At 41.1% G+C, this 26,453-nt stretch overlaps 1 protein-coding gene across 1 annotated transcript in view; it reads left to right on the top strand.

The window, feature by feature from the left end:
• The window catches only part of LOC135220808 (1-phosphatidylinositol 4,5-bisphosphate phosphodiesterase gamma-1-like), a 511,068-nt gene that overhangs the window by 306,943 nt on the left and 177,672 nt on the right, over nt 1-26,453 (top strand). Inside the window, exons 15-16 of the mRNA XM_064258319.1 lie at nt 5,633-5,811; nt 15,383-15,563. Coding sequence (XP_064114389.1) covers nt 5,633-5,811; nt 15,383-15,563 — 360 coding nt within the window. The remainder of the gene's footprint in view (nt 1-5,632; nt 5,812-15,382; nt 15,564-26,453) is intronic.

Raw genomic sequence — 26,453 nt, 5'->3', positions numbered from 1 at the left:
CATCTTCACACAAAAACATGAGATCATCTCTTTGCATATTTGTATCGACTTTTAACTTTTCCAATTCATGTTTTCTCTTCTCAGAATTAAGGGGATATTTATCTTTATGTGCACTGTGAATGGTATCATAATGTCTTTTGATATTATATCTCCTCCCTACAGTAAGAAATTTGTTGCATAGTAAACAAAAGGGTTTATCTCCCTTGTCAGCTACCAAAAACTCTTGTTCCCATTCAGGATTTATTTTCCGTTTCACTTTTTTCTCTACCCTTTTTTTTTTTTTTTTCTGGTGGACCTGCTTGGACCTCCCTCTGAATCATTTGATGAATCTTTGTGCTTTCTAATTATCCATATTCTTTCCAGAAGAAAAAAATATTCACTATATCAGTGCAACAAACCAGTATCTCTCTCTCTCTCTCTCTCTCTCTCTCTCTCTCTCTCTCTCTCTCTCTCTCTTATCCATTTATCCATATTCTTTCCTGAAGAAAAAAAATTATTTGTATATCAATGCAAACAAACCAGTATCCTCTCTCTCTCTCTCTCTCTCTCTCTCTCTCTCTCTCTCTCTCTCTCTCTCTCTCTCTCTAATAAATTTCTCCATTTAAAAGGATAAAGTTTGTTTTTAAAAATTATGATAAGAGTGCCTATTAATTCAATATATTAAGTTCCAGACTTACATAATCACAACTATTTATCTCCCCTCAATAAAAGAGTACTGTTAAAACAGAAGATGGATAAACGAGTGAGAAGGAAGAAAAATTAAATACTTGTATTTTGAAACAAATCGGTGATACAGTATATTTTTGATTGTTAATTATAAAGAGATTTTTGAGCATTTTATATAAAAAGTTAATTGAAAATTGTTTGCCAAATTCCATTCAGATAATTCATTAACCCTCTTACGCCGACTGGACGTATTTTACGTCGACATTTTTTGTCTTCCCGTGTGCCGACTAAAGGAACGTATTTTACGTCGACTTACAAAAGTTTTTTTTTAGATTCGCGGAAAAATACTTATTGGCCTACCAGCCTAAAACTTTTGAATCACGCGCCTTGTGGGATGCTGGGAGTTCAGGATCAAGGTGTTGTTTTGTTTACAATCGTACGCAGGCGCGCAAGCGCGAATTTCTTCTTGCCGCACTAAAAAGTATCTGTGACACATCTCGGAAATTATTTCGTCACTTTGACATATTTTATACCATTGTAAATTAGCCGTTACATGATGTATTATATATGAAAATGTGTGCATTTTTTATGTAGAATACACAATAAAATACTCATGATTGTAGCTTTTATCAGTTTTGAGATATTTTCATATAAATAACAATAATTGCCAAAATTTCACCATTTGGTCAACTTTGACTCTACCAAAATGGTCGAAAAACGCAATTGTAAGCTAAAACTCTTATATTATAGTAATATTCAATCATTTACCTTAATTTTGCAACTAATTGGAAGTCTCTAGCACAGTATTTGATTTATGGTGAACTTTATGAAAAAACCTTTTTCCTTACGTCCGCGCGGTAAACTCTTCCGAAAAAAATCATACATGCATTGTGGTAATGTTTGCACCATTTTAAAATTAGCCGTTATATAAAGTTTTATATATGGAAATGTGTGCAATTTCATGCACAATACAACTAACAAAAAAAAACCCATGGTTGTAGATTTATCAGTTTTGAGATATTTTCATATAAATAACGATAATTGCCAAAATTTCAACCTATTTCGGTCAACTTTGACTACCAAAATGGTCGAAAAACGCAAATTGTAAGCTAAAAACGCTTATATTCTAGTAATATTCAAGCATTTACCTTCATTTTGCAACAAATTGGAAGTCTCTAGCACAATATTTCGATTTATGGTGAATTTATGAAAAAAATAACATTTTCTTACGTCCGCGCGGTAACTCTTCCGAAAAAAATCATACGTGCCAATGTGGTAATGTTTGCACCATTTTAAATTAAGCCGTTACATAAAGTTTTATATATGAATGTGCGCATTTCATGTAGAATACAACAAAAAATGATTGAAGGTTGTAGCTTTTCTCATTTTCGAAATATTTGCATATAAATCACGATAAATAGAAAAAAAAAAAACCACGTTCGGTCAACTTTGACTCTACCTAAATGGTCCCGAAAAAACGCAGTTGTAAGCTAAAACTCGTACAGTCTAGTAATATTCAGTCATTTATCTTCATCTTGAAACAAATTCGAAGTCTCTAGCAAAAATATTTAGATTTATGGTGAATTTAAAAAAAATCTTTCCTTCCCTCCGTGCGCGGATTCTGCCGCCACAAATCTCCGAAATCTCGGAATATTTGCGTACGTCCCATTCTCGGAATATTTGCTCCATTTCATATTAGGCATTTCATAGAGTTTTTATATATTAAAATGTGCGCAATTTCATGTAGAATAAAACGAAAAATTTTTGAAGGTTGTAGCTTTTCTTATTTTCGAAATAATTGCATATAAAAAATATATATATAAAAAAATTCGACATTCGGTCAACTTTAACTCGTCAGATATGGTCGAAAACTGCAATTGTAAGCTAATACTCTTACAGTATAGTAATATTCAATCATTTGTCTTCATTTTGAAAGAAATTGGAAGTCTCTAAGACAATATTTAGATTTATGGTGAATTTTAAAAAAAAATATTTGTTTACGTCTGCACGTTACGAATTTATGCATTATTTTGTGATAATATTTTCTCTGTGTTGCTTTTATCGTTTTACAATGTGTTACATACCAAAATGATCGGAATTTAGTGTACATTACAACGAAAAAAAAGTAACTTGTTACCTTTAACTGTTTTGCGCACAGCGCGATTTGAATACAATTATATATGAAATTTCGTTTTTGCGCTATCATATATTGCATTATTTATATATGATAATTATAAATTTTTTCATTTTCTGATGGTTGCATACTAAATTTCAGCCAATGACAAAAAAAGGAGCCAAAAATGAACTATTATTAATCTTGAAAACTAAGCGCGCTGTGATTTTTTGAAAAAAATATTTTTCCGCTTCCGCGCCCACTCTGAAACACCTCCGGCACACAGGAGACAATTTGCTTTTTACCGCTTCGGCGTAAGAGGGTTAATTGAGTTAGATATGGATATTTGCATTTTCACCTCGGTGCCCTAAGCATGAAAAAATAAGCATTCCAATATGTTCACCCCTTCAACAGAGGGAGAATTATAATACTTATAAGGCCATCAACAAATGGCATCAGTTTCAAAATGTTTGCAAGCAATAGTCTCTCTCTCTCTCTCTCTCTCTCTCTCTCTCTCTCTCTCTCTCTCTCTCTCTCTCTCTCCTGAGATGAGAGATTTTTATGGTACAAACTTTATGCATAGTATGTTTGAAAGTATTTTTACAGAAATACTACAATATTTTCTCTCTCTCTCTCCTCTCTCTTCTCTCTCTCTCTCTCTCTCTCTCTCTCTCTCTTCTGCTCTCTGCTTCTCTCTCACTGAGATGCGAGAATTCTTTATGGTACACACATGCATAATATGGTTATTAATATATTCAAATGATGATGATAATAATAATAATAATAATAATAATAATAATAATAATCTAATAATAATAATAATAATAATAATAATAATAATAGTACTGTAATAATAATAATAATAATAATAATAATAATAATAATAATAATAATAATATAATAACTAATCTGTAATTACAAAAATCATATGTGAAAGTATTTTACAGAAACTACAATAATTCTCTCTCTCTCCTCTCTCTCTCTCTCTCTCTCAATCTCTCTCACTTCCCTAATTTCTCTCCTCTCTCTCTCCACTCTCTCTCTCTCTTCTCTCCTCTCTCTCTAATCTCTCTCTCTCTCTTTTGCCACCAAACAGATACATATGTCATAGTAGTAACTCACGCCCTCTGTTTGGGCTGGAAGTGTATGTATAAGTATATCTTTAAGGTCATTACTACATTTTATGGTAAAATTATAATATACATTACTAGTTTTCAAACTATTAAGTTTAATGAGATTAAACAATAACTCTCTCTCTCTCTCTCTCTCTCTCTCTCTCTCTCTCTCTCTCTCTCTCTCTCTCTCTCTCTCTCTCTCTCTCTCTCTACTTACGTATGTTTATTTGTTTTGTAGTATGAATAAATGATTTACCTTATAACTAATTTTCAAATATTGATAATATAAATTAAATTAAAAAATAACAATTCCCAGTCTTTTTATCCACTTGGAGGAAGGTGGGCGGGGGAGTAAATGACAGTTTGATATACAAATTAAATTGGCAGAGGGGAAGGAGTCGGAGTCTAGGAGTTATTCTCTCTCTCTCTCTCTCTCTCTCTCTCTCTCTTTCTCTCTCTCTCTCTCTCTCTCTCTCTCTCTCTCTCTCTCTCTCTCTCTCTCTCTCTCTCTCTCTCTCTCTCTCCCCATTAATATTCTCTTTGTCTCAGAAATAATTTATAATTTCACTCTTCATGGTCAGATATATGATATTGCCATTCAATGGTCTCTCTCTCTCTCTCTCTCTCTCTCTCTCTCTCTCTCTCTCTCTCTCTCTCTCTCTCTCTCTCTTATTGACTGTAGGTATATATTTTTAATGGTAAAATGTTTAAGATGACTTTGAAATTATATTAATAATATAACTTCAAAGATTAATACAGTAGTAGGTCAGTAATTTTAGGTATATTTGAAGTAGGATGTTATTTAAAGTATACATTTGGTATCTGAACTTTCAAGATAGGCAATTATAAGCATTTGATAAATTTACAGATGACCTTCATCACATTTTTTTGGCAATGGTAGAAGTGGTTTTCAAAGTTACTAGATCATTATGGGCTAGTCTAGAGTCCTTCCAACTTGGAGGGCCCTTATGAAGCAGCAATATTTTGTCTTTTACAAATCCAGAATCTCCTTATTTTTCATGCATTGAGGTTTTCCAACTTGGTTGTAACAGCATATTTTGCCAAGTCTTGCAGATATTCTACCAGTTACCTTTACTAAGGAAATTGGGTGAGTTTTCCCGTTTGGGATAATGAATAAGTACTTCATCGCATCACTAGAAGCCTCTTTTTGTGTTGAAGAGGATTTCTTTGCATTTTTATGACTATTAAGTTGTAGCTCTCTCAGATTTTAATCCTCACAATTAGGGAATACCCTGGAAGTTACGTACATCGCTTCACAATACATTATTTTCTTTGTTGATTCTGTGTGACAGGCGATAGGTCTCTAAAACTGTGGGAATCTCATTATTCAACATATTACAGATATTCAGCTTTCTTTCTATTTGCTGTCCAACCACCCCATTGCTGGGATTGGATTTCATTATTAAAGCCAATAGTTGGAGCTATGGTGTCTCATCAACCACCCTAATATTGTTTGGACTTGAGAAGTAGTGATATCTCATGGGCACAAATATCTTTTGTACCTGGGTTGTGCAAGTTTATGGTTGTAGGACTTTTGGCACTCTGTCAGGATTGCCTGCCATAATGATTACGATGGGAATTATATAATTCATGTGATAATCTGAGTTTTATCAAATCCAATGCTCCACCACTCAGCTGCAATTTTTAGGGGTGATTGAAATTTTCAGATCTGCTGGATATGCAGTGTTCATAATTCTCTTCTTTTACTATATTTCAGGGTGTCTCAGTTACACTTGGGTCAGCTGTTCCACAGCCTAATAGTCATGAGCGAATGGAATGGTACCATGCAAATCTAACTCGACAAGAAGCAGAAGATTACTTGGGGAGAATAGCTGAAGATGGGGCATTCCTTGTACGACCTGGAGGTGAACCGTACAGTGTTGCAGTTTCATTCAGGTGAGATTCTTAGTTTGCCAAGCTCTTTATATAAATTTCATAGTTTAGAATATTTTGAATTGTGAAAATAAATGTTTTAAGGATCTTAAGATTGTTTTTTGTTAAGTTTTCACAAAAAAGACTTTATAGCTGCTAACCAAAAATCATTTTACCATTGTATGTAACCCAGTGGGTGAGTTGTTGGATATCAGTTTATCTAGCTTCTCACAGGCATTAGCCCCTATCCTGTAGATATTTCTTTTGGAGTTGGACTGGTGGGTTGGCCCCCAGCTGGTTTAGGATGTCTTTACCTCCCACCAAGTATAAGTCTATCCTGTTGTCAAGTCTGAAGGTTTGTTCGCGTATGAACAAGTGACAAATTTTCTAAAACAATTTGTATTTTTATACATTCAACTTCCCTCTCAGATATATACTTAGCTATAGACTCTGTCGTCCCAACAGAAATTCAAATTTCGCGGCACACACTACAGGTAGGTCAGGTGATGTACTGCCCTGCCCTGGGTGGCAGGACTAGGAACCATTCCCGTTTTCTAATCAGATTTTCTCTGTCGCCGGTACTGTCAACATTGTTGTTGGTACCTCCTGACTGGATTTCATTTTTCATCGCAATTGATCTTCTTGACCGATTTTTGGTGACGTACTTGGATCGTTGTATTGGCATACGCTATCGTAAACTTTTTTCTTGAACTCGCTTTTGGATTTTTCTGATGATGTCTGACTTGAGTGTTGTTGTGAGAGTTTGTGTGAATGAGGGCTGCAGGGTGAGGATGCCAAAGGCTTCAGTAGATCCTCACACTGTACGCAGGCGTTGTAGAAAGTATGAATGTTCTTTTGCTAACACTGTAAAGAGTGCGAGAGTTTTAGTGCTGAAGAATGGAAGACTCTAACTTCTTATTTGAGGAAGCTAGAAAGGGATAGAGTGAGGAAGGCTTCCTCCAAAAGCCTAAGTAGATCTAGGTCTAACGAGCTAGTATCTAGTTTTGTAGCTTCTTCCCCTCATGCAATAATTAATCCTTCTCCCTCTGTATCAGCCCCTTCACCCATTGCTAATCCTACAGATTCAGCAACGGAGATTGCGGATCTGAAGGGTGCCCTTCAAAGAATGCAGGTCAAAATGGCGGCATTAGAAGGTAAGCAAAGTGGTTATGACGTAACAGTGGACAGTGATGTGAGTGTCCCCAGTGTAGTGGAGGGGGCGTCTGATTGGCTCTGCAACGCTCCCAGGCCTAGACCTCTTCCAAGCTCCCTGGCCCAGAGGAGAAGGAATGTCGAAAGCCGTACGGAGGTTGTGGAGGTTCCCCACCAGTCAGGCATCCCTTCGGCAGGCTCTGTATCGTCTCAGACTGCCAGGGATCGCTATAGAAAAAGCGTCCTACGTGAGTGCTTCTCATCATCAGAGTCATCGTCACCTAGGCGCGGGTGGAAAGACACAGATCTTTCTCGCCCCTTAAAGAGGAACTGGAAAGCGCCTGCTCTTGATTCAAGTCCCGAGCGCTTCCCAGAAGAATCGCCCTCGGTAATCAAGAGAGCTTTTTTGACCCCCGTTGCGGTAAGGGAGCCCCAGGCGCCTTCCAGATTGCCCTCCCCTCCTTCTGACAAGGACAGGGATGTGACTACCACTAAAATCCTCCTAAATTTGCAGGAGCAGATCTCCTCCTTGGTTGGAGTACTCTCCAAGGAACCTCCTCGTAGGAAGGATACCTCTCTTCCTATCAAGAGGTCCGCTGGGCGCTCAAAGGTTCCTCCCTCCAGGCACGAGGCGCCAGAGTTCCTGTCTGCTGATCCGCAATCTTCCAAGAAGCGTGAAGGTGTGTCCGATCTTCCTCCTCCACCTGGGAGTGTTCCGCTCTCAAGCAGACAACAAGCTCCTCCAGATGAGGGGTCTTCTTCAGATCTAGAAGAGCCTATTTGGCGAGAAGCGCCAGCCAGGCGGGAGGCACCTTCCAGGCAAGAGGAACTCTCCAGGCGCGAGGCGCTATCCAGACAAGAAGCGCCAGCCAGGCACGAGGAGCCTAGCAGGCGCGAGGCGCCTTCCAGACGCGAGCAGCCAGCCAGGCGTGAGGAGCCTGCCAGGTGCGAGGTGCTAGCCAGGCACGAGGCGCCAGCCAGGCGCGAGGCGCTAACCAGGCATGACGAGCAAACCAGGCGTGAGGCGCCTGCCAGGAGTTCTTCGCCTAACAGGCGCTCTCCCGCTGTTGATCTTCAGCATTCTGCGGAACCTGAAACTACTTGCGGCATTTTAGAGAAGTCTTCCAGTTCTCATGCTTTAGGACATAGAGCTTCGATGTTGCTCAGCCCTTCCCCGGATAGAAGCCCTTCTCCTTCAGACCGAGCGAGATCTACAGAGGACTTATCCGACAAATGAGATCAGTCTCCTGTAGCTGGACTCGAGCTGGAAGATATATCAGAAGACGAGTCTCCAGCGAGTGAAGGACTGTCCAATTACAAGATTTTAACCGCCTTATTACTCCAGGAATACGGAGATTCGCGGAGTCCTGCCGCCCCTCCTTCTCCTCGCTCGCTCTGTTCGAGTACTAAGGTCTCTTAAGTCCTCTTCATTCTTGAAAATGAGACCAGCTATTTCAATGAAGAAGGCACTCCAGTCTCTAGGTTCTTGGATAAACTCTAAGAAAGAATTGGGAAAGACTGTCTTTTGCATGCCTCCCGCCAGACTGACAGGGAGGAGAGGCATTTGGTACGAGACAGGAGAGATCATGGGCCTGTCTCTCCCTGCATCAGCCGGAGTCAGACTTCTCGAGTCTTGTCGACTCTTCCAGGAGACACGCCTTATCATCGGCTCGAACGACTTGGGGCATGTCGGAGTTAGACCACCTCCTCAAGGGACTTTTCCACATGTTGGAGGTGTTTAATTTCCTGGACTGGTCCCTTGGGGTTATGGCAAAGAAGACCCAAGACTCAGAGGGTCTCAGCCCAGAAGTGCTTCATAGCATTCTGGCATGCATTGACAAAGTGGTCCAAGATGGCTCAGGAGAAGTGACTTCCCTCTTTGGAACGGGTATTCTAAAAAAGAGAGCAGTTTTTAACTCCTTTTTGACGAAGGCTGTTTCTCCTACCCAGAGAACTGCTTTGCTTTTTGCTCCGTTATCTGATCATCTGTTCCCTTCTCAGTTAGTGAAGGATATATCTCGCTCACTGACTGAGAAGGCGACTCAAGACCTTCTTGTACAGTCAGCGAAGAAGAACAGACCTGTTACCACTGCTGCAAAGAAAGATACTCGTCCGCCTCAGCCGCCCTTTCGTGGAGGTCATACTACATGACCCCCTGCCAAAAGGAAGAGTTCGGACAAGCGAGGAAGGTTAGCCTTCTGGCCCTTTAAAAAGGGAAAATGACTTTCAGACTCTCCAAACACCGGTCTGGGCCCTGAGAGGAGCAGACTCCTGGTCGCTGTCGGTTCTGAGGAAGGGATATATCATCCCCTTCAAGGACAGACCTCCCCTGACTTCAACTCCTCGGGAACTGTCCGCGAGATACAAAGACCCTGTTCTGAGAGATACGCTCCTTCAGATGGTGGAACAGATGTGGAACAAGGGGGCCATCGAGCTGGTGCAGGATCCCCACTCCCCGGGATTTTACTATCGCCTTTTTCTAGTCGCGAAGGCTTCGGGGGGGTGGAGACCAGTTCTAGATGTAAGTGCGCTAAACCGTTTTGTGGAAAAGGAAAAGTTCCGCATGGAAACGTTTGCATCGGTTCTGGCAGCCCTACGTCCAGGAGATTGGATGGTCTCCCTCAACTTACAAGATGCCTATTTCCACGTTCCCATTCATCCTTCGTCGAAGAAGTACCTTCGACTCATGATAAAGGACAAGATCTATCAGTTCAGGGCTTTGTGTTTCGGCCTGTCTACAGCTCCTCAGGTTTTCACGAACCTGATGAAAAATGTAGCAAAGTGACTTCATTTAAAGGGAATAAACATCTCCCTTTACTTGGACGACTGGCTCATCAGGGCCAGATCAGAGAGCCAGTGTTTGGAGGACCTGACATTGACATTAGACCTGATACGGTCTCTAGGATTACTCGTCAACCTCGAGAAGTCTCAGATGATCCCCAGCCAGAACCTGGTTTATCTGGGGATTCAGATGGATTCTCAAGGTTTTCTAGTTTTTCCTTCGCAGGAGAGACTCATGCGAGGCTTTATAAAAGTCTCGAATTTCTTAGAGAAGGAACACAGTTCAGCGAGGGAATGGTTGAGCCTTCTGGGGACCCTTTCCTCGCTGGAACAGTTCTTTTCCCTAGGGAGACTTCACCTTCGCCCCCTGCAATTCTTCCTAAAAAAAGTCTGGAGTTGGAAAACAGGGCAACTGTCAGACTCGTTCCCGATCCCAATGGAAGTGAAGGATCACTTAAAGTGGTGGTTGCCCCCTCTCAAAAAGAACGAGGGCTTGTCCCTTGCCATTCGGAACCCAAGCCAAGTGTTGTACTCCGACGGTTCGGAGACGGGATGGGGAGCAACTCTAGGAGCAAGAGAAGTGTCTGGCACCTGGACAAAGGAACAGGTGCCATGCACATCAACTGCAAGGAACTCGTAGCCATACACCTTGCCCTCAAGTGCTTCGAGTCGGTAGTCAGAGACGGGGTGGTCCAGGTCAACTCGGACAACACCACCGCTCTGGCATACATACGAAAGCAAGGCGGGACTCATTCGTTCTCCCTCTTCGAACTGACGAGGGATCTGTTGGTCTGGGCAGAGGAGAGACATATAACCCTCCTTACGAGATTTGTCCAGGGAGAGAGGAAAGTGAGAGCAGACAGACTGAGCAGGAGGAACCAGGTCCTTCCCACAGAATGGACCCTCCACTCAGAAGTGTGTCAAAGACTTTGGTCTCTGTAGGGGAGGCCTCACATAGACCTGTTCGCCACGTTCCTCTCCAAGTAAGGGACAAAAATAGTGAATATTTAGCTGACATAGATATTAATGAAGCTGATATTGTGCAGGCTATTAATGAAATTTAAAATGGAGCTGCAGCAGGGCCTGATGGAATTCCTGCTATTTTGTTAAAGAAAGTAGTTCATTCTATCGCAAAGCCACTTGCAATATTATTAAGACAAAGTGTAGATACAGGCAAGATTTATGATGAGCACAAATTAGCATATATTACCCCTACTTTCAAAAGAGGATCAAGACTAGAGGCAAGTAATTATAGGCCTGTGAGTCTAACATCACATATTATGAAAGTGTATGAAAGGGTAATGAAGAAAAATATTATGAAACATTTAATAAAAAATAATTTGTTTAATATAGGACAACATGGTTTCGTACCCGGAAAAAGTACACAAACCCAATTGTTAGTCCACCGTGAGAACATATTCAAAAATATGAAAAGCGGAAATGAAACAGATGTGGTTTATCTAGACTTTGCAAAAGCTTTTGACAAAGTAGACCATAATATATTAGCGAAGAAAATTAGAAAACACAATGTCGTGGATAAAGTAGGAAGATGGTTAAAAGAATTTTTACACAACAGAAAACAGATAGTTATTGCAAATGATGAGAAATCGGATGAAGCCAAGGTAATATCCGGTGTGCCACAAGGTACGGTGTTAGCTGCAATACTGTTTGTTATTATGATTGAAGACATAGACAGTAATGTTAAGGATTCGGTAGTGAGTAGTTTCGCTGATGACACAAGAATAAGTAGAGAAATTAATTGTGATGAAGATAGGAACGCTCTACAAAGAGACCTTAACAAAGTATATGATTGGGCAGAAGTAAATAGGATGGTATTTAACTCTGATAAATTTGAATCAATAAATTTTGGAGACAGAGAAGGAAAGCTATATGCATTAGGGGACCTAATAATGAGACAATCACAAATAAGGAAGCAGTTAAAGACCTTGGTGTGATGATGAATAGGCACATGTTATGCAATGATCAAATAGCAATTCTTTTGGCAAAATGTTAAGCAAAAATGGGAATGTTGTTACGGCACTTCAAAACAAGAAAAGCTGAACACATGATTATGCTTTATAAAACATATGTTCGTAGTCCACTTGAATATTGCAATATGATATGGTACCCACACTATCAAAAGGATATTGCTCAAATAGAGAGTGTACAAAGGTCCTTTACAGCTAGAATAGAAGAAGTTAAGGACCTTGACTACTGGGAAAGACTACAATCCTTAAAATTATATAGTCTAGAAAGGAGAAGAGAACGCTACATGATAATTCAGGCATGGAAACAGATAGAAGGAATAGCAGAAAACATCATGGAACTAAAAATATCAGAAAGAGCAAGCAGAGGTAGATTAATAGTGCCCAAAACTATACCAGGAAAAATAAGGAAAGCACACAGGACATTAATCCACTACGCACCAGCATCGATAATGCAGCGTCTATTCAAAGCGTTGCCAGCTCATCTGAGGAATATATCAGGAGTGAGCGTAGATGTGTTTAAGAATAAGCTCGACAAATATCTAAACTGCATCCCAGACCATCCAAGATTGGAAGATGCAAAATATACCGGAAGATGTACTAGAAACTCTCTGGTAGACATTAGAGGTGCCTCACACTGAGGGACCTGGGGCAACCCAAACGAACTGTAAGGTCTGTAAGGTAAGAGGATAGACATCATCTGCTCGTCAGTAGAGGATCCGAGAGTGTTCGCAGTCGACGCCCTTCTCCTAGATTGGTCGGGCCTGGATGCATACGCCTTTCCCCCATTCAAGATCCTGGGGGAAGTGCTCAGGAAGTTCGTGGCCTCAAAGGGGACGAGGTTGACACTCATAGCCCCATTTTGGCCCGCTCAAGATTGGTTCACAGAGGTACTGGAGTGGACGGTGGACTTCCCCAGATCTCTTCCAAACAGAACAGATCTGCTCAGACAACCCCACTTCGAGAGGTATCATCAAAACCTCCCCGCTCTCGCTCTGACTGCCTTTCGACTATCGAAAGATTCGTCAGAGCGAGGGGCTTTTCTCGCAAAGCTGCAAGCGTTATTGCTAGAGCCCGCAGGTCTTCTACGTTGCGAGTCTATCAATCGAAGTGGGAAGTCTTTAGGAGATGGTGCAGGTCGAAGAAGCTGTCCTCCTCCAATACCTCTGTGACCAACATTGCCGATTTCCTTCTTTTCCTTAGGGAGGAATTGCACCTTTCTGTTTCCACCATCAAAGGATACAGAAGTATGCTGTCAGCCGTTTTCAGGAATAGAGGCCTGGAAATAGCTGAAAATAAGGATCTTCACGATCTGATCCGGTCATTCGAGACTTCAAAGTCTAGAACTCCGAGAACTCCGAGCTGGAATCTGGATGTGGTCCTGAGATTCCTGACCTCGGATAAGTTCGAACCTCCACACCTTGCCTCCTTTTGAGACATTACTAGGAAGTGTTTATTCCTGTTGTCCCTCGCTACAGCCAAAAGAACGAGCAAATTACACGCTCTAGATTCACGTTTTGGCTTTAAAGGAGATGCTGCTATCTGTTCGTTCCAGACATTGTTTCTGGCGAAAAATGAGAACCCTTCAAAGCCATGGCCCAGGAGCTTTGAAGTGAAGGGCCTGTCTAACCTTGTAGGTAAAGAGATAGAAAGGTCTCTTTGCCCGGTCAGAGCTCTTAAATTTTACCTTAGTAAAAAGAAGCAGCTGGGAGGTTGTCAACAAGGTCCCTGGTGTGCTGTAAAGAACCCGAAAAGACCCATGTCGAAAAACGCCTTAGCCTTCTTTGTAAGAAGTATTATTACTGAGGCTCACAATAATTGCCCAGATGACTCCTTCAAACTTCTAAGAGTTAAAGCTCATGAAGTAAGAGCAGTTGCTACGTCACTAGCCTTTCAAAAGAATATGTCACTGAAGGATATCCTCGAAGCGACATATTGGAGATGCAATTCAGTTTTGGCATCTCATTACCTGAAGGATGTCAGGGTAACTTATGAGAAATGCTTCTCTCTCGGTCAATTTGTCTCGGCAGATACGGTGCTGGGACTTGGAGCAAATACTGATCCTTAGATTATGTGTGTGTACGTAAGCCCTCTAGTTAGATGTGTTCTTGGTTTTCTGCTGGCAGAAGCGCTAGTTGTCACACAGGCGGCCGTCGCCTTTTGTCAGAAGGAACTGGGGAGTATCTGACAAAGGAGGGTGTACAAATTTTTTTTTTTTTTGTACTATTTTGTGTGCGTGTATTGTGGTTTCGAGTTATTGGTTGTTGTCAGGAGTTTGGGGATACTCCTTACAATCTTTAGAACTAACCTGGGTGTTAGGATCAGGTGGTCGGGATCGGTGTTGTGCTCCTTGAATATGCTTTTAAAGCAGGTGTGTTGTCATGTTAGTGGATTAGCACCCTTTGACAAATGCCATTTAGGCTCTGCTGAGTAAGTGGATAAGACCCCATTGACAGACCCACAAGAACTCTTAGCTAAAGATCACTATCTTGCTGGAGGCTCTTGAGGCGAAGCAGACTCCTGGGCAGTAGCCACGAAGTCTTCCGCCTAATCAGGTAGGAACCAAGGTTTTATTTGTACCTGTCTATTTCAGTAGTTAGCTGTCTCTTACCCACCACCAAGGGTGCCAATCAGCTAAGTATATATCTGACAGGGAAGTTGAATGTATAAAAATGATATTGTTATGATACAATAAAGTTTTATACATACTTACCTGGCAGATACTATATACGATTAATGGCCCACCCAGCCTCCCCGCAGGAGACAGATGGAAGAGAGAAAATCTGATTAGAAAACGGGAATGGTTCCTAGTCCTGCCACCCAGGGCAGGGCGGTAGATCACCTGACCTACCTGTAGTGTGTGCCGCGAAATTTGAATTTCTGTCGGGACGACGGAGTCTATAGCTAAGTATATATCTGCCAGGTAAGTATGTATAAAACTTTATTGTATCATAACAATATCATTTTTCATAGCCACAAACCTGAGGTTTTAGCATTTTATTGCCCACCTCAGCTGCCCCTCTGTCTTCTTATGACATCGTGGGTTTGGAAAGACTAAATGCAAAAGTGTGTGAGCATGGTCTTTGATCAGTTTTCACCCAATATATGCACATTTTGCCAGATCTCACAGATTCCTTGCCTTTTCATCTCCGATTGTTTAACCAGATCCAGCTAGGCGCTAGAAAATTATCTTATTGCTAAGACCTCAGGTTTGTAGCTATGAAAAATGCAAATTGACTTAGAAAATTTGTCATATTTTAGTTTATAAATTAAAAAATTATGTAAGAATGAAGGAGAGTTCATTCTACCTTGCAGCTTTCTTTTTAGATCCATGTATTAAGCTGAGGTCCATAGCTGTGTTTTGATGAGAGAATGTAAACTTAGACTTTCTGATTGGTAGATAAGTGTTTTTATTCAAAACCCATGATTAGAAGTATTGACTTTGGACAGTTAATTGAATTTTTCAGGGTTTGTGGATGAATGAAGGAGTCAAAACTATTGAACATATCATTGATCTTTCAAACTACATAATGTCTTTCATTTTTTTTTTACATAAACAATTGCTTAAATGAATGGTTGTTATTGATTTGAAGTTTTTAGCAGGATCGAGATGGTTGTTATTGATTTGAAGTTTTTAGCAGGATCGAGCATAATCTAATTAATTAAAAAAATTTCAGGGTTGATGGACGAACAAAACACTGTCGTGTGAGACAGGAGGACCAACTCTTCACAATAGGTACTGCCACTTTTGACAGCTTAGTAGACCTAATCAAGTATTATGAGCGGAACTTCCTGTTTCGGAAAGTAAAGTTACGATATCCAGTGACGGAACGTGTGATGCAGAGCCTGGTAGACCAGGTAAGGAAATATTCTTTATAGTATTCACTTTTAAAAATGGTGCTTTTTATTGGAGAAAGACTTACGGCACCTGTTGATGTCTATCTGTGGAAGTTTTTTTAGGTGAAATGTAGGGATGTGATAGCATTTTTTGAATTAGGGATTTTTTTATCCTTGTGTCCGAAAGCTTGTTCATTATCTATATTCGTGCCAACTTAGTGAGCTTCAGACTCTCTTATGGGCTTATTATTAATTATGTATTTCTTCTGGTTAAAATTAAACAGTCTAAATAGATTTTTACTGGAAATTTGTGGAGCACAGCTCCAACACTTCTCTTCTTAGGCTAGGGTTGGATGATGAGCTTTACTGGCAATTTACATAGCACAGCTCCAGTATACTTCTCTTAGAAAATCCAGAGAAATCTTTCTTGGCTTGTAATCATTTAGAAATTAGTCGTTTTTTATGGATTGTCTTCACCACTGTTCAAATAATTAAATAGGAAATTGCTGATTATGACACTGTTAATTATATTTCAAAATTAAAATCTCTACTTTTGCTCTAAACTTTTGTCAAAAATTATGACTTTATTATTATTATTATTATTATTATTATTATTATTATTAGATTATTATGATTATTATTATTTATTATTATTTATTACTATTATTATTTATTTATATTATTATTTATTTATTATTAATTATTTTATTATTTATTTATTATTATTATTATTATTATTATTATTATTATTATTGTTGTTGTTGTTGTTGTTGTTGTTGTTGTTGTTCTTTGGCAGACAATTGTCGCTGCAGCAGGGTCCTCCTGAAGCTCCTCGTGCCTGGTTCTCGCTGGGCGGTAGGGTCATGTAGCCTGAAGAATGTATATTCTGGAAGAAGACCCTCTTTTAAACAAATTTTGTTGAATAAAATGGCAGAATTCAGCGAATTAATCTTATTTATTATCTTTTCTATTTTTTTTCTTATTACTCGCTTTTCTGGCTCAGTAATATACTTTGCAATAATTGTCCAATATTCATATTAGGGATAATGCTAAAAGTGGTATTTTATTCAGAACAGGCTTTATTAATCAAAGACTGGTATTATCAGTATACTGGTATTATCAGAATACTGGTATATGGGAAGGCGTTCCTCTGGTTCAGATCAAGCAGGGGTTGTCGTCGGTGTTGGTATCATTCCTCAAGAGAGGTCAATGTCAGGCCGGGGTCGTCTCTGGTGTTCAGCTGGTATTATTGCTGGTATAGCTCTGGCTTATCGCGACGTTTCAACCTCGTAGGTCATCTTCTTGGCTGGTTAGCAGTAGAAATAAAGAGATGGTGTCTGCATGCCGATATTTATAACGGCTCGAATCCTAGAGCTGCGTTCTCATTGGTCGAGCCGGTCTGGGGCGATGTATTGGATATCTCGTCGATGGTTGCTGGGATGCAGCCGTGTGAGAGGTATAGTAGTGTATCAGGGAATGAATGTCAGGAGTCCTACCTGCGGTAGGAATCCTATCATCCTGCTGGTGCCCCTGGATATTTGGGTGGTCGTTCGCTGCTGATCTTCGGGCGGCGGTAGGGAGGAGAAATTTTTCTTGAGTAATGTTCAAATTAGGTTTCTCCTTTCCTATATGAAGGGCTTCCAGGATTTGTAAACATCGGGGATCAGTGTTTGGTCAATTATTTCGATATTAGGTACAATATCGCTCCTTTTTAATCTTACGTTATGGGGAGTCCTGGCGTGATTATAAATGGCTCCTTCTTGGGAATGGCAGGAGATTCTCTTGGAGAATCGCATGATGGTCATGCCGATGTATTTGCTGAGGCATCCTCGGATGGGGCACGTGTATCGGTAGACCACGCTCGTCTTCTTCAAGGGATCCTGCAGAGGGGCTGCTGGGTTGTTCCTCATCACCAGTCTGCTTGTCTTCTTCGTTTTATAATATATTCTTAAATTAATGGTCTTGTCCTGATTGGTGGGGGTGACGTTTCTCTCTATGATGGTCTTGAGGGCTTGCTCGTCCTCCTTATACCTTCGGGGAAAGTGCCCTTTGTAAAAAAGCTTGATGGGCTCTGGGATGTCGGGGCGGGGTTCCTGGAGGTACCAATCTTCAACTTTTTGCTATCACAGCATCAACGGCGCGATTAGTGTGTCCGTTGTCGACGAGGACCTGGGCCGTTCGTTCCAGTTCGCTATGTGTGTCGCTCCAGGGAGAGCAGTGCGAGAGGGCCCTCCTGACGAAGCGCTGATGGTGGAGTGCTTGTACCTCTCAGGGCACTTGCTCTCTCCGTTCATACACATACCCAGGTTCGTCGGCTACGTGTAAACGTTCGTGTGGAATCGGGTGTCTTGCTTTTAGACAAAGACGTCGAGGAAGGGGAGGCGGCGGTCTTGGCAGTGTTCTATGGTAAAGGAAAGGCAGCTGTGATCATGAAATGCACGTCGCAGCTGCTTTATCTCTTCCTAGGAATCGGCGCTGACGAAGGTGTCATCGATCTGGCGCACATACATCCTTGGTTTGCTGGAATTCTGGAAGACCCTCTCTTTGACGGTGCCCATGTAAAAATTGGCAAAGAGGACTCCAAGGGGAGAACCCATCACCACCCCGTCGATCTGGGTGTCTATGCGACTGCAGTGGTCGGAAAAGGGGGCCTTCTTAGTGCAGATTTCCAAGGGCATGTTCAGGGATGTTTAAGGGTGGTGTATCGGTGTCCCCGTATACCTTTTCCAAGATTATTTGAATGGTCTCATCGACGGGGACGTTGGTAAATAAAGACTCCACATCCATTGAAGCGATACATCCTCCGGCGGCGTTACTTGTAGGGCTTCCAGGAACTCAGCTGATGACTTCAAGCAGTAGGTGTCCGGGACGTACGGGGTCAGAATGGTGTTAAGCTTCTTGGCCAACAGGTACGTAGAGGCAGGGATCTGGCTAATAATTGGGCGGAGGGGGTTCCCTTGCTTATGAGTCTTGACCTTCTTGTAGATGTACCCCAGGTTATGGTTGCCCGTGATAGGTGGTAGATGAAGGGCGTTAGAGGTGGCATTGACTGTCTCTATGATCCGATTTGCCTCACGTTTGATGTCGTCGACTGGGTTTTTGGTGATTCTGCTGAATTTCGTGGTGTCTGCTAGGATTTCTTCTATTTTCCGATGATATTCTTTGGTCTGGATGAATACGAAGGCGGCAGTCTTGTCCGCCCTACGTACACTGATGTCCTCTCGTTTCCTTAACTGCTTGGCTGCTTCCCTCAGGTCACGGGTGATGATACCTCTGCGGTAGTTCCACGGTCTGTGAGGGCCTCGGCAAGCAGAAGTGGTTGAAGGGCGTCAGTCGTCCGTAGGTTCCCAAGGTCTTCTTGCTTTTGGATGCCATTGAGGAGATATTCGATTTCTAGTCGTTTATCCATCGGCCTCGGCTGCGTGATGAAGTGGCAGTTAAGGCCCATCCGTAGGATCTTGTCTTCTTCAGGTGTAGGGACATGGTTGGGGAGGTTGATGTACTCTTCACGCCCTTGTGTGAGGCGTATCTTGCCCCCGTTGAGGTCGACAAGCTTCTTAGTTACTGTCTTGTTCTTCTTTTCAGCATCTTTCTCTCCCAAGCGATGAAAGCAATCGGTGATGTTGTTGCGTTGCCCACATTCTTGGAGGTTGTCTGCCGAGGCACGAGGGGGGTCTGCTACAGGGTCCGTGCGACGGTGGAGGTCTTCCCATTCAGAATATAGGCTGTCCTTCTCCTCGACGAGTGTGGCCTTCTCTTGTTCTTTGGCAGACAATTGTCGCTGCAGCAGGGTCCTCCTGAGGCTCCTCGTGCCTGGTTCTCGCTGGGCAGTAGGGTCATGTAGCCTGAAGAATGTATACTTTGGAAGAAGACCCTCTTTTAAAAAAATTCTGTTGAATAAAATTGCAGAATTTAGCAAATTAATCTTATATATTATCTTTTCTATTTTTCTTATTACTCGCTTCTCTGGCTCAGCGATACTTCACAATAATTGTCTAAAAGTGGTATTTTATTCAGAACAGTCTTTATTAATCAAAGACTGGTATTATCAGAATACTGGTATATGGGAAGGCGTTCCTCTGGTTCAGATCAAGCAGGGGTCGTCGTCGGTGTTGGTATCATTCCTAAAGAGAAGCCAATGTCAGGCTGGGGTCGTCTCTGGTGTTCAGCTGGTATTACTGCTGCTGGTATAGCTCTGGCTTATCGCGACGTTTCAACCTTCTCGTAGGTCATCTTCTTGGCTGGTTAGCAGTAGAAGTGAAGAGATGGTGTCTGCATGCTGATATTTATAGCGGCTCGAATCCTACAGAATGATACCAACACCGACAACGACCCCTGCTTGATCTGAACCAGAAGAACCCCTTCCCATATACCAGTATTCTGATAATACTAGTATACTGATAATACCAGTCTTTGATTAATAAAGCCTGTTCTGAATAAAATACCACTTTCAGCCTTACAGTGTTCCCCCCGTATTCGCGGGCGATACGTACCAGACCCCCCCGTGAATAGTTAGAATCCGCGAATGTTTGGAACCCCTATAAAAGCGCTAAAAACAGCCTATTTTGTTAGTTAAAACTTAAGAAAAACCACTAAAAATTTTCGTACTTGGTTTTTTTAATAGTTTTATCACAAAAAGTGCATTTTATGATGAAATTGATCACAGAAACCAGGAATTTGTGGATATTTCTCATAGAAAATACCGCGAAAGCTAATCGCGCGAATTTTCCGCGAATAATGCGAAAGGGAAACATTCCCGAGAGAAATCCGCGAATGTGTGAGTCCGCGAATCCGGAGAACGCGAATACGGGGGGTCCACTGTATTCCTAATATGAATATTGGACCATTATTACAAAGTATCGCAGAGCCAGAAAAGTGAGTAATAAATAAATAGAAAAGATAATATATAAGATTAATTTGCTGAATTCTGCCATTTTATTCAACAGAATTTGTTTAAAAGAGGGTCTTCTTCCAGAATATACATTCTTCAGGCTACACGACCCTACCGCCCAGCGAGAACTAAGCACGAGGAGCTTCAGGAGGACCCTGCTGCAGTGACAATTGTCTGCCAAAGAACAAGAGAAGGCCATATTATTATTATTATTTTTATTTTTTTTTTTTTTTTTTTTTTTTTTTTTTTTTTTTTTTTTTTTTTTTTTTTTTTTTTTTTTTTTTTTGCTCTATCACAGCCCTCCAATTCGACTGGGTGGTATTTATAGTGTGGGGTTCCGGGTTGCATCCTGTCTCCTTAGGAGTCCATCACTACTAAGTATAGAGGACTGCGTCAACACCGAGAACAGAGCACTGGGGCAATATCTGAAAACCAGTGAAGACGAGTGGCTATAGAGTGCATGGGAAGAAGGACTAATAAAAGTAGACGAAGACCCACAAATATACAGAGACAGGAGAATGACAGACAGAACAGAGGACTGGCACAACAAACCAATGCACGGACAATACATGAGACAGACTAAAGAACTAGCCAGCGATGACACATGGCAATGGCTACAGAGGGGAGAGCTAAAGAAGGAAACTGAAGGAATGATAACAGCGGCACAAAATCAGGCCCTAAGAACCAGATATGTTCAAAGAACGATAGACGGAAATAACATCTCAACCATATGTAGGAAGTGCAATACGAAAAATGAAACCATAAACCACATTGCAAGCGAATGCCCGGCACTTGCACAGAACCAGTACAAAAAGAGGCATGATTCAGTGGCAAAAGCCTCACTGGAGCCTGTGCAAGAAACATCAGCTACCTTGCAGTAATAAGTGGTACGACGCACCAACTGAGGGATGTGATAGAAAACGATCACGCAAAGATCCTCTGGGACTATGGTATCAGGACGGATAGGGTGATATGTGCAAACAGACCAGACGTGACGTTGATTGACAAAGTCAAGAAGAAAGTATCACTCATTGATGTCGCAATACCATGGGACACCAGAGTTGAAGAGAAAGAGAGGGAAAAAATGGATAAGTATCAAGATCTGAAAATAGAAATAAGAAGGATATGGGATATGCCTCTTTACCCTCCTCTGGATAGTAAACACCTTTTTCCTGAGGATGCAGTGATTCAGGTTGCTTCTGAACTCCAGATGAAGTGAACCCCGGACTTTATCTCTCTCTCACTCAACCAAGTATTCTCTTGTTACCACTACTAGCTCACACCCTTCTCCTTCCACATGCGCTCAGCTCTTTCATGGCAAGGGAAGTTCTAGGTCATTCCCTTGATCGGGGGAAGAGGACATGTCAACCTTCGAACCATTAGGAAATCCTCCTCCAAATCCCTGCTAAGAAGTGAAGAGGCAGTCGTCCGGGCACCTGGAAGGGAAAGGTTCTGCCAATTTGAATGAACTGGGAAGCAAGAGGAGCAGAACCTTGGATTGTATAATGTTGAGAGAAGGCGTTCCACCCTTATTCAGCTCTCCAATAGCTTTAGCCTACTCTGGAAATTCAGAATTCAGACATTTATTGCCCAGTCAAGAGAAGTTTCGTCACTTGCAGAAGAAGGCCATGCCTTAGAGTTATTAGTAGCCTACTAACTCCCGGATTTTATAACTGATTATTAGTAATCCCCCAAGGCCTCGGGGGGGGGGGGGCTTGAGGCCCTTGTTAGAGGTGAGCACTTTGAATGTTTTTGTCCAGTTAGTCTCCCGTTTGGATTTTGTCTTTTTGGGGATGAGGATAGACTCGGATGCTTTCGGGCTTTTCCATCTCCACAAAGAGTGGAGTCGTGCCTTCAGTAGGTGGACCATTTGCTAGCCCTTCAAGATTGCTCAGCAAAGGAATGGAGGAGCCTGCTGGGCACCCTAGCCTCTATAGAACAGTTCGTGTCATCTGGCAGTTTCACATGAGGAATCTCCAGCTCTTCCTAAAGATAACTGGAAAGGGAAAAATTTCCAGACTCAATTGTGTTCCAGGGAACATCTGAAGTAAAGGAGGACCTGTCTTGGTGGAGATCAGAAGACAGGCTATTAGAAGGGAAGTCCATTCTTCCTCTGAGCCCCAACCTGGTATTCTATTCAGATACGTCCAATCCAGGTTGGGGAGACAGAGTACTATTGGGGACATTCCATAGACAGTGGTACTTCAATTGAAAGAATTGACGGCTATCCACCGGGTGCTATCGCAAGTTTGCGGACCTGGTCAGCAATAAAGTAGTAACTGTCTGCTCGGACAGCCCTCCCTTACATCAAGAAACAGGGAGGAACACATTTTTTTCTCTGTGAAGCAGCAAGAACCCTTTTGCTATGGACAGACAGGAACCACACCAGAATCCTAACAAGTTCATACAAGGGAAATTCAGCATCCCGGCAGTTTAATTAAACTGCAAGAAGCAAAATCTTTCCACTGTGTTGTATTTTAGCAGAACTAGATCCTTCTGATAGGAACTCTGGACGGCAACTACAGTCAAGTGCAAACCCTGTTCTATCAGTCGGAAGTGCTTTATTGCAGGGAGAAGAATGGAACTCGGTGGTATTTCCTAGAACCAGAAGTCCAGACCAGATTTAACCCAAGATGTTATGGCGAGGACATATGCGTCTCGTCCTCGGATTAGGACATCTTGCCATTTACCCTAATGGTCTTTTTCTTCTGAGACTCAGATTCAAGAGAAGCATTTACATCTTGTTAGCAAAGCTAATGATATTAAGTACAATCTCTACCTCATTAGCTTTTAAGAGCTATATATCTCATACGTCCATTTTGCATTCGACCTACTGGTAGTGTGATCATTCATCATTTCTCATGGCGTAAGATAAATTTTTGGAAAATTGCTAATTTAGGCAGTACCTTGAAAATTTTAATTACTGTCATGGTATTGAGGAAGGAAGCATAGGATTCCCTCCTATTGTCCGAACCTTCTCCTGGTAGTGAAAGATCGAAGTTTAGGGAGCCAAGAGGGTACAGTGTACCCAGAGCACCCGACACATAGTGGACGGGTTGTGGGTTTTACTCGAGTGTAGGTGACATAATAATCTGGTTGTTTTTTTTATGGTACTGTGCCCAGGGCAAGGGAAAATTGTAGTCCTTGTGAGCAATTGGAATTACCCTTGCTACAAGGCTCCCCCTAAGTAGAGGCGACCCTCGGCTTTACTGCCGCGCCACTACAGGTTAAGTTGAGCACCAACCAGAGGTAGTCTCTACTGCAAGCTCTCTTAACTAACAAGGAAAAACAAGCATTGTTTCAATGCTAGCAACTTATCTATTTCTAATTCATTACATGACTTAACATTTTAGAGTAGAGTAAGTCCATTTATCCCACCTCCTGTCAATGTGGGAGTCAGCTATGTAATTACTGGGTAAGTTGCATAATTAAAAATGATGTTTTTATAATAAAACAAAGTTTTAATTATACTTACCCAGTAATTACATGATCAGAGCCCTCCCTCCTCCCCGCTGATGGACATAAGCATAAACGGAATGAGCTAATTGGCTGTGTTGTTCCTAACCTTCTCGCTAGGGGGGCCCGAGACTGTGTCACTTACACACTTATCGGTGTCGCTACCACGAATTTTGAATCTATACTGCTGCGAATAACAGAAACTACAGCTACGTAATTACTGGGTAGGTATAATTAAAACTTTGTTTTATTATAAAAACATCATATTTGTCATGATAAGCATGATAAGCTTGTCTACATGTATCATGAAGCCATGGCTGGTCATTTGTCCTAAATTTGATGACCACTCTGGGTACAAATCTAATTGAAGTAGCCATAAGCACTTCATTTAACCTCTTTTTGGGATCAAGATCTAATATAGTTTCTAAAGTACCTGTCTGATAAGCTTCAATAACATCTCAATTGGATCTGGATTTCAACCAGACCATTTTTCCGATATACTAGTATCTGAAGTATCTGCCTGACAAGCTTCAGTGATAAGATCCCAATTGGCTCTGGGTTTCAACTAGACCATTTTTCCAATACAGTAAAACCTCAACATACGAGCATTTCGAGATATGAGCCAGCCTCCGAGCAAAATTTTGCATTGAGATATGAGCACGCTTACAGATGCCAACGCTAGATGGCAGAGCGTTTGGGAGCACTCTAAACCCGCTTCATTCATTCAGTTCACGTGGTCATCGACTTCCGTACACATCTCCCAAGTATCTCCTCTGTTGTGTTTGCGTTATTTACGTGATTTTCACTGTATTTGTGAACATTCTTTGTAATAAGTGATGGGTCATAAGAAAGCAAGTGGTAAAGTTGGCAGTGAGAAGAAAAAGTGCATGACGATGTTCATGGAGATGAAGCATGAAATTATCGAGAAACATGAGCGTGGTGTCCACATGATTGAGTTGGCACACGATTACAAGTGGACTATATTGACAATATGAACAATCCTCAAACAGAAGCATGCTATCAAGAGCACAAAGGCTTCCAAAGGCTTAACTATAATGTGTAAGTTACAAAAATGTATTAAATACAGTACCGTCCACCTCTCTCTCCCTTCCTCCTTCCCTCTTCCTCCACACACACCACCGTTAGCTGCTATCGTCTGTCTTGACGGTAAGAACTCATAATAAAACCACATTTGATTTCATATCACAGTAGTAATCGTTTACTATATCATTTTGTGTGTGCGTGTAAAGTATGTCTTTACAGTTTAGCAGTTATAAACATGTTTTTTCCATTGTTATTATCGTTGATTTGGGTGTTTTTAGAGGGCCGGAACGGATTAAATTTTTGTCAGTTATTTCATATGGGAAAAATTGAATTGAGATACGAGCAAATTGACTTAAGAGCTTGGTCTGGGGATGAATTATACTTGTATATCAATGTATTACTGTAGTGCAATTAGAAATATACCGATTGACAGATATGGCCATCTTAGTGGTGCAATGATCAGAAGTTCCTATATATTCACAGACCTTGGACTTCACACCAGATCGGACATCTGTGAATATTTGGTCTAATCTATTACCAGAAAAAGTATGTGGGTTCCTCAATTAGCTGGACAACAGCAGAGGATACACAGATCTGCTGAGCAGACTGGCCATGTTGATCTGTGGAATTTGAATGTAGCCACTCACTTTGCTTTGCATTAGTCTCCACAAATAACAAATGAATCTTTTGAATCTTGTGACTGAGTCATACTAATCCTCTCCAAAAGAAAAAGACTGTCATGTTACATATATAGATTCGTTGATCTTTGGATTACGGTGAACAGCAAATACATAGACATTGTAGAACTTATTGAAAATTTTCAAACAAAGAACTTCATGGCAACTACATTCTACACTTTTCTGATGATAAATAGGTCATCCAGATTTAGAGTATATACCTTTTGCGTGTGGGATATTACAACGATAAATAAAATTAGGGCCATCAAGTCCTGGGTTTAAAAACTTGACCTTTGACTTGTTACTAACAAGAGTCTCGGATAAAAACAAATTGTATTTATAGGCACAACTGTGGAGATCAAGAAAATTTTAACTTAAGCTTTGAATATTTCTTTTTGTAATAAGTAACAGGTTGAGGGTTCAGCTCAATGTCTTCTGAAAGAATTGAAATTAACAACATGAAATATGAATCAAAACTAATAAATAAACTTGTAACAGCAGTAACATTGGAAAACTCAACAGAACAATAAATAGCAATACCATCAGCAATAGTATTTGCATAATTAAAAAAATTCTGTTGAGAGCATAAATAAACCTGACCATATATCATTGAAAACAGTGCCTGAAGCAACTGGTCAACAAGTTGGGGCTACAACACTTATAAGGCAAAAGAAATCTACCTGGTTTGCCACAACAGCTGGGGGAGGATAGTCAGGATGGATTTAGAAATGAAACATTCAAAAGGAAAAGATTAATTAAAGACGAAGGCACTTTCTTGATAATCCACCGAGCATCTTTTGCTTTCTCATCAGCTTGTCCTACACATTTGAAAAAAAGGAAAGT

The sequence above is a fragment of the Macrobrachium nipponense genome, chromosome 2 (genome assembly GCF_015104395.2).
Source record: "Macrobrachium nipponense isolate FS-2020 chromosome 2, ASM1510439v2, whole genome shotgun sequence".
In the NCBI taxonomy this organism is placed as follows: Eukaryota; Metazoa; Arthropoda; class Malacostraca; order Decapoda; family Palaemonidae; genus Macrobrachium; species Macrobrachium nipponense.
Note: the sequence above shows the minus strand (reverse complement) of the source record. Positions and strands in the feature narration are given on the sequence as shown.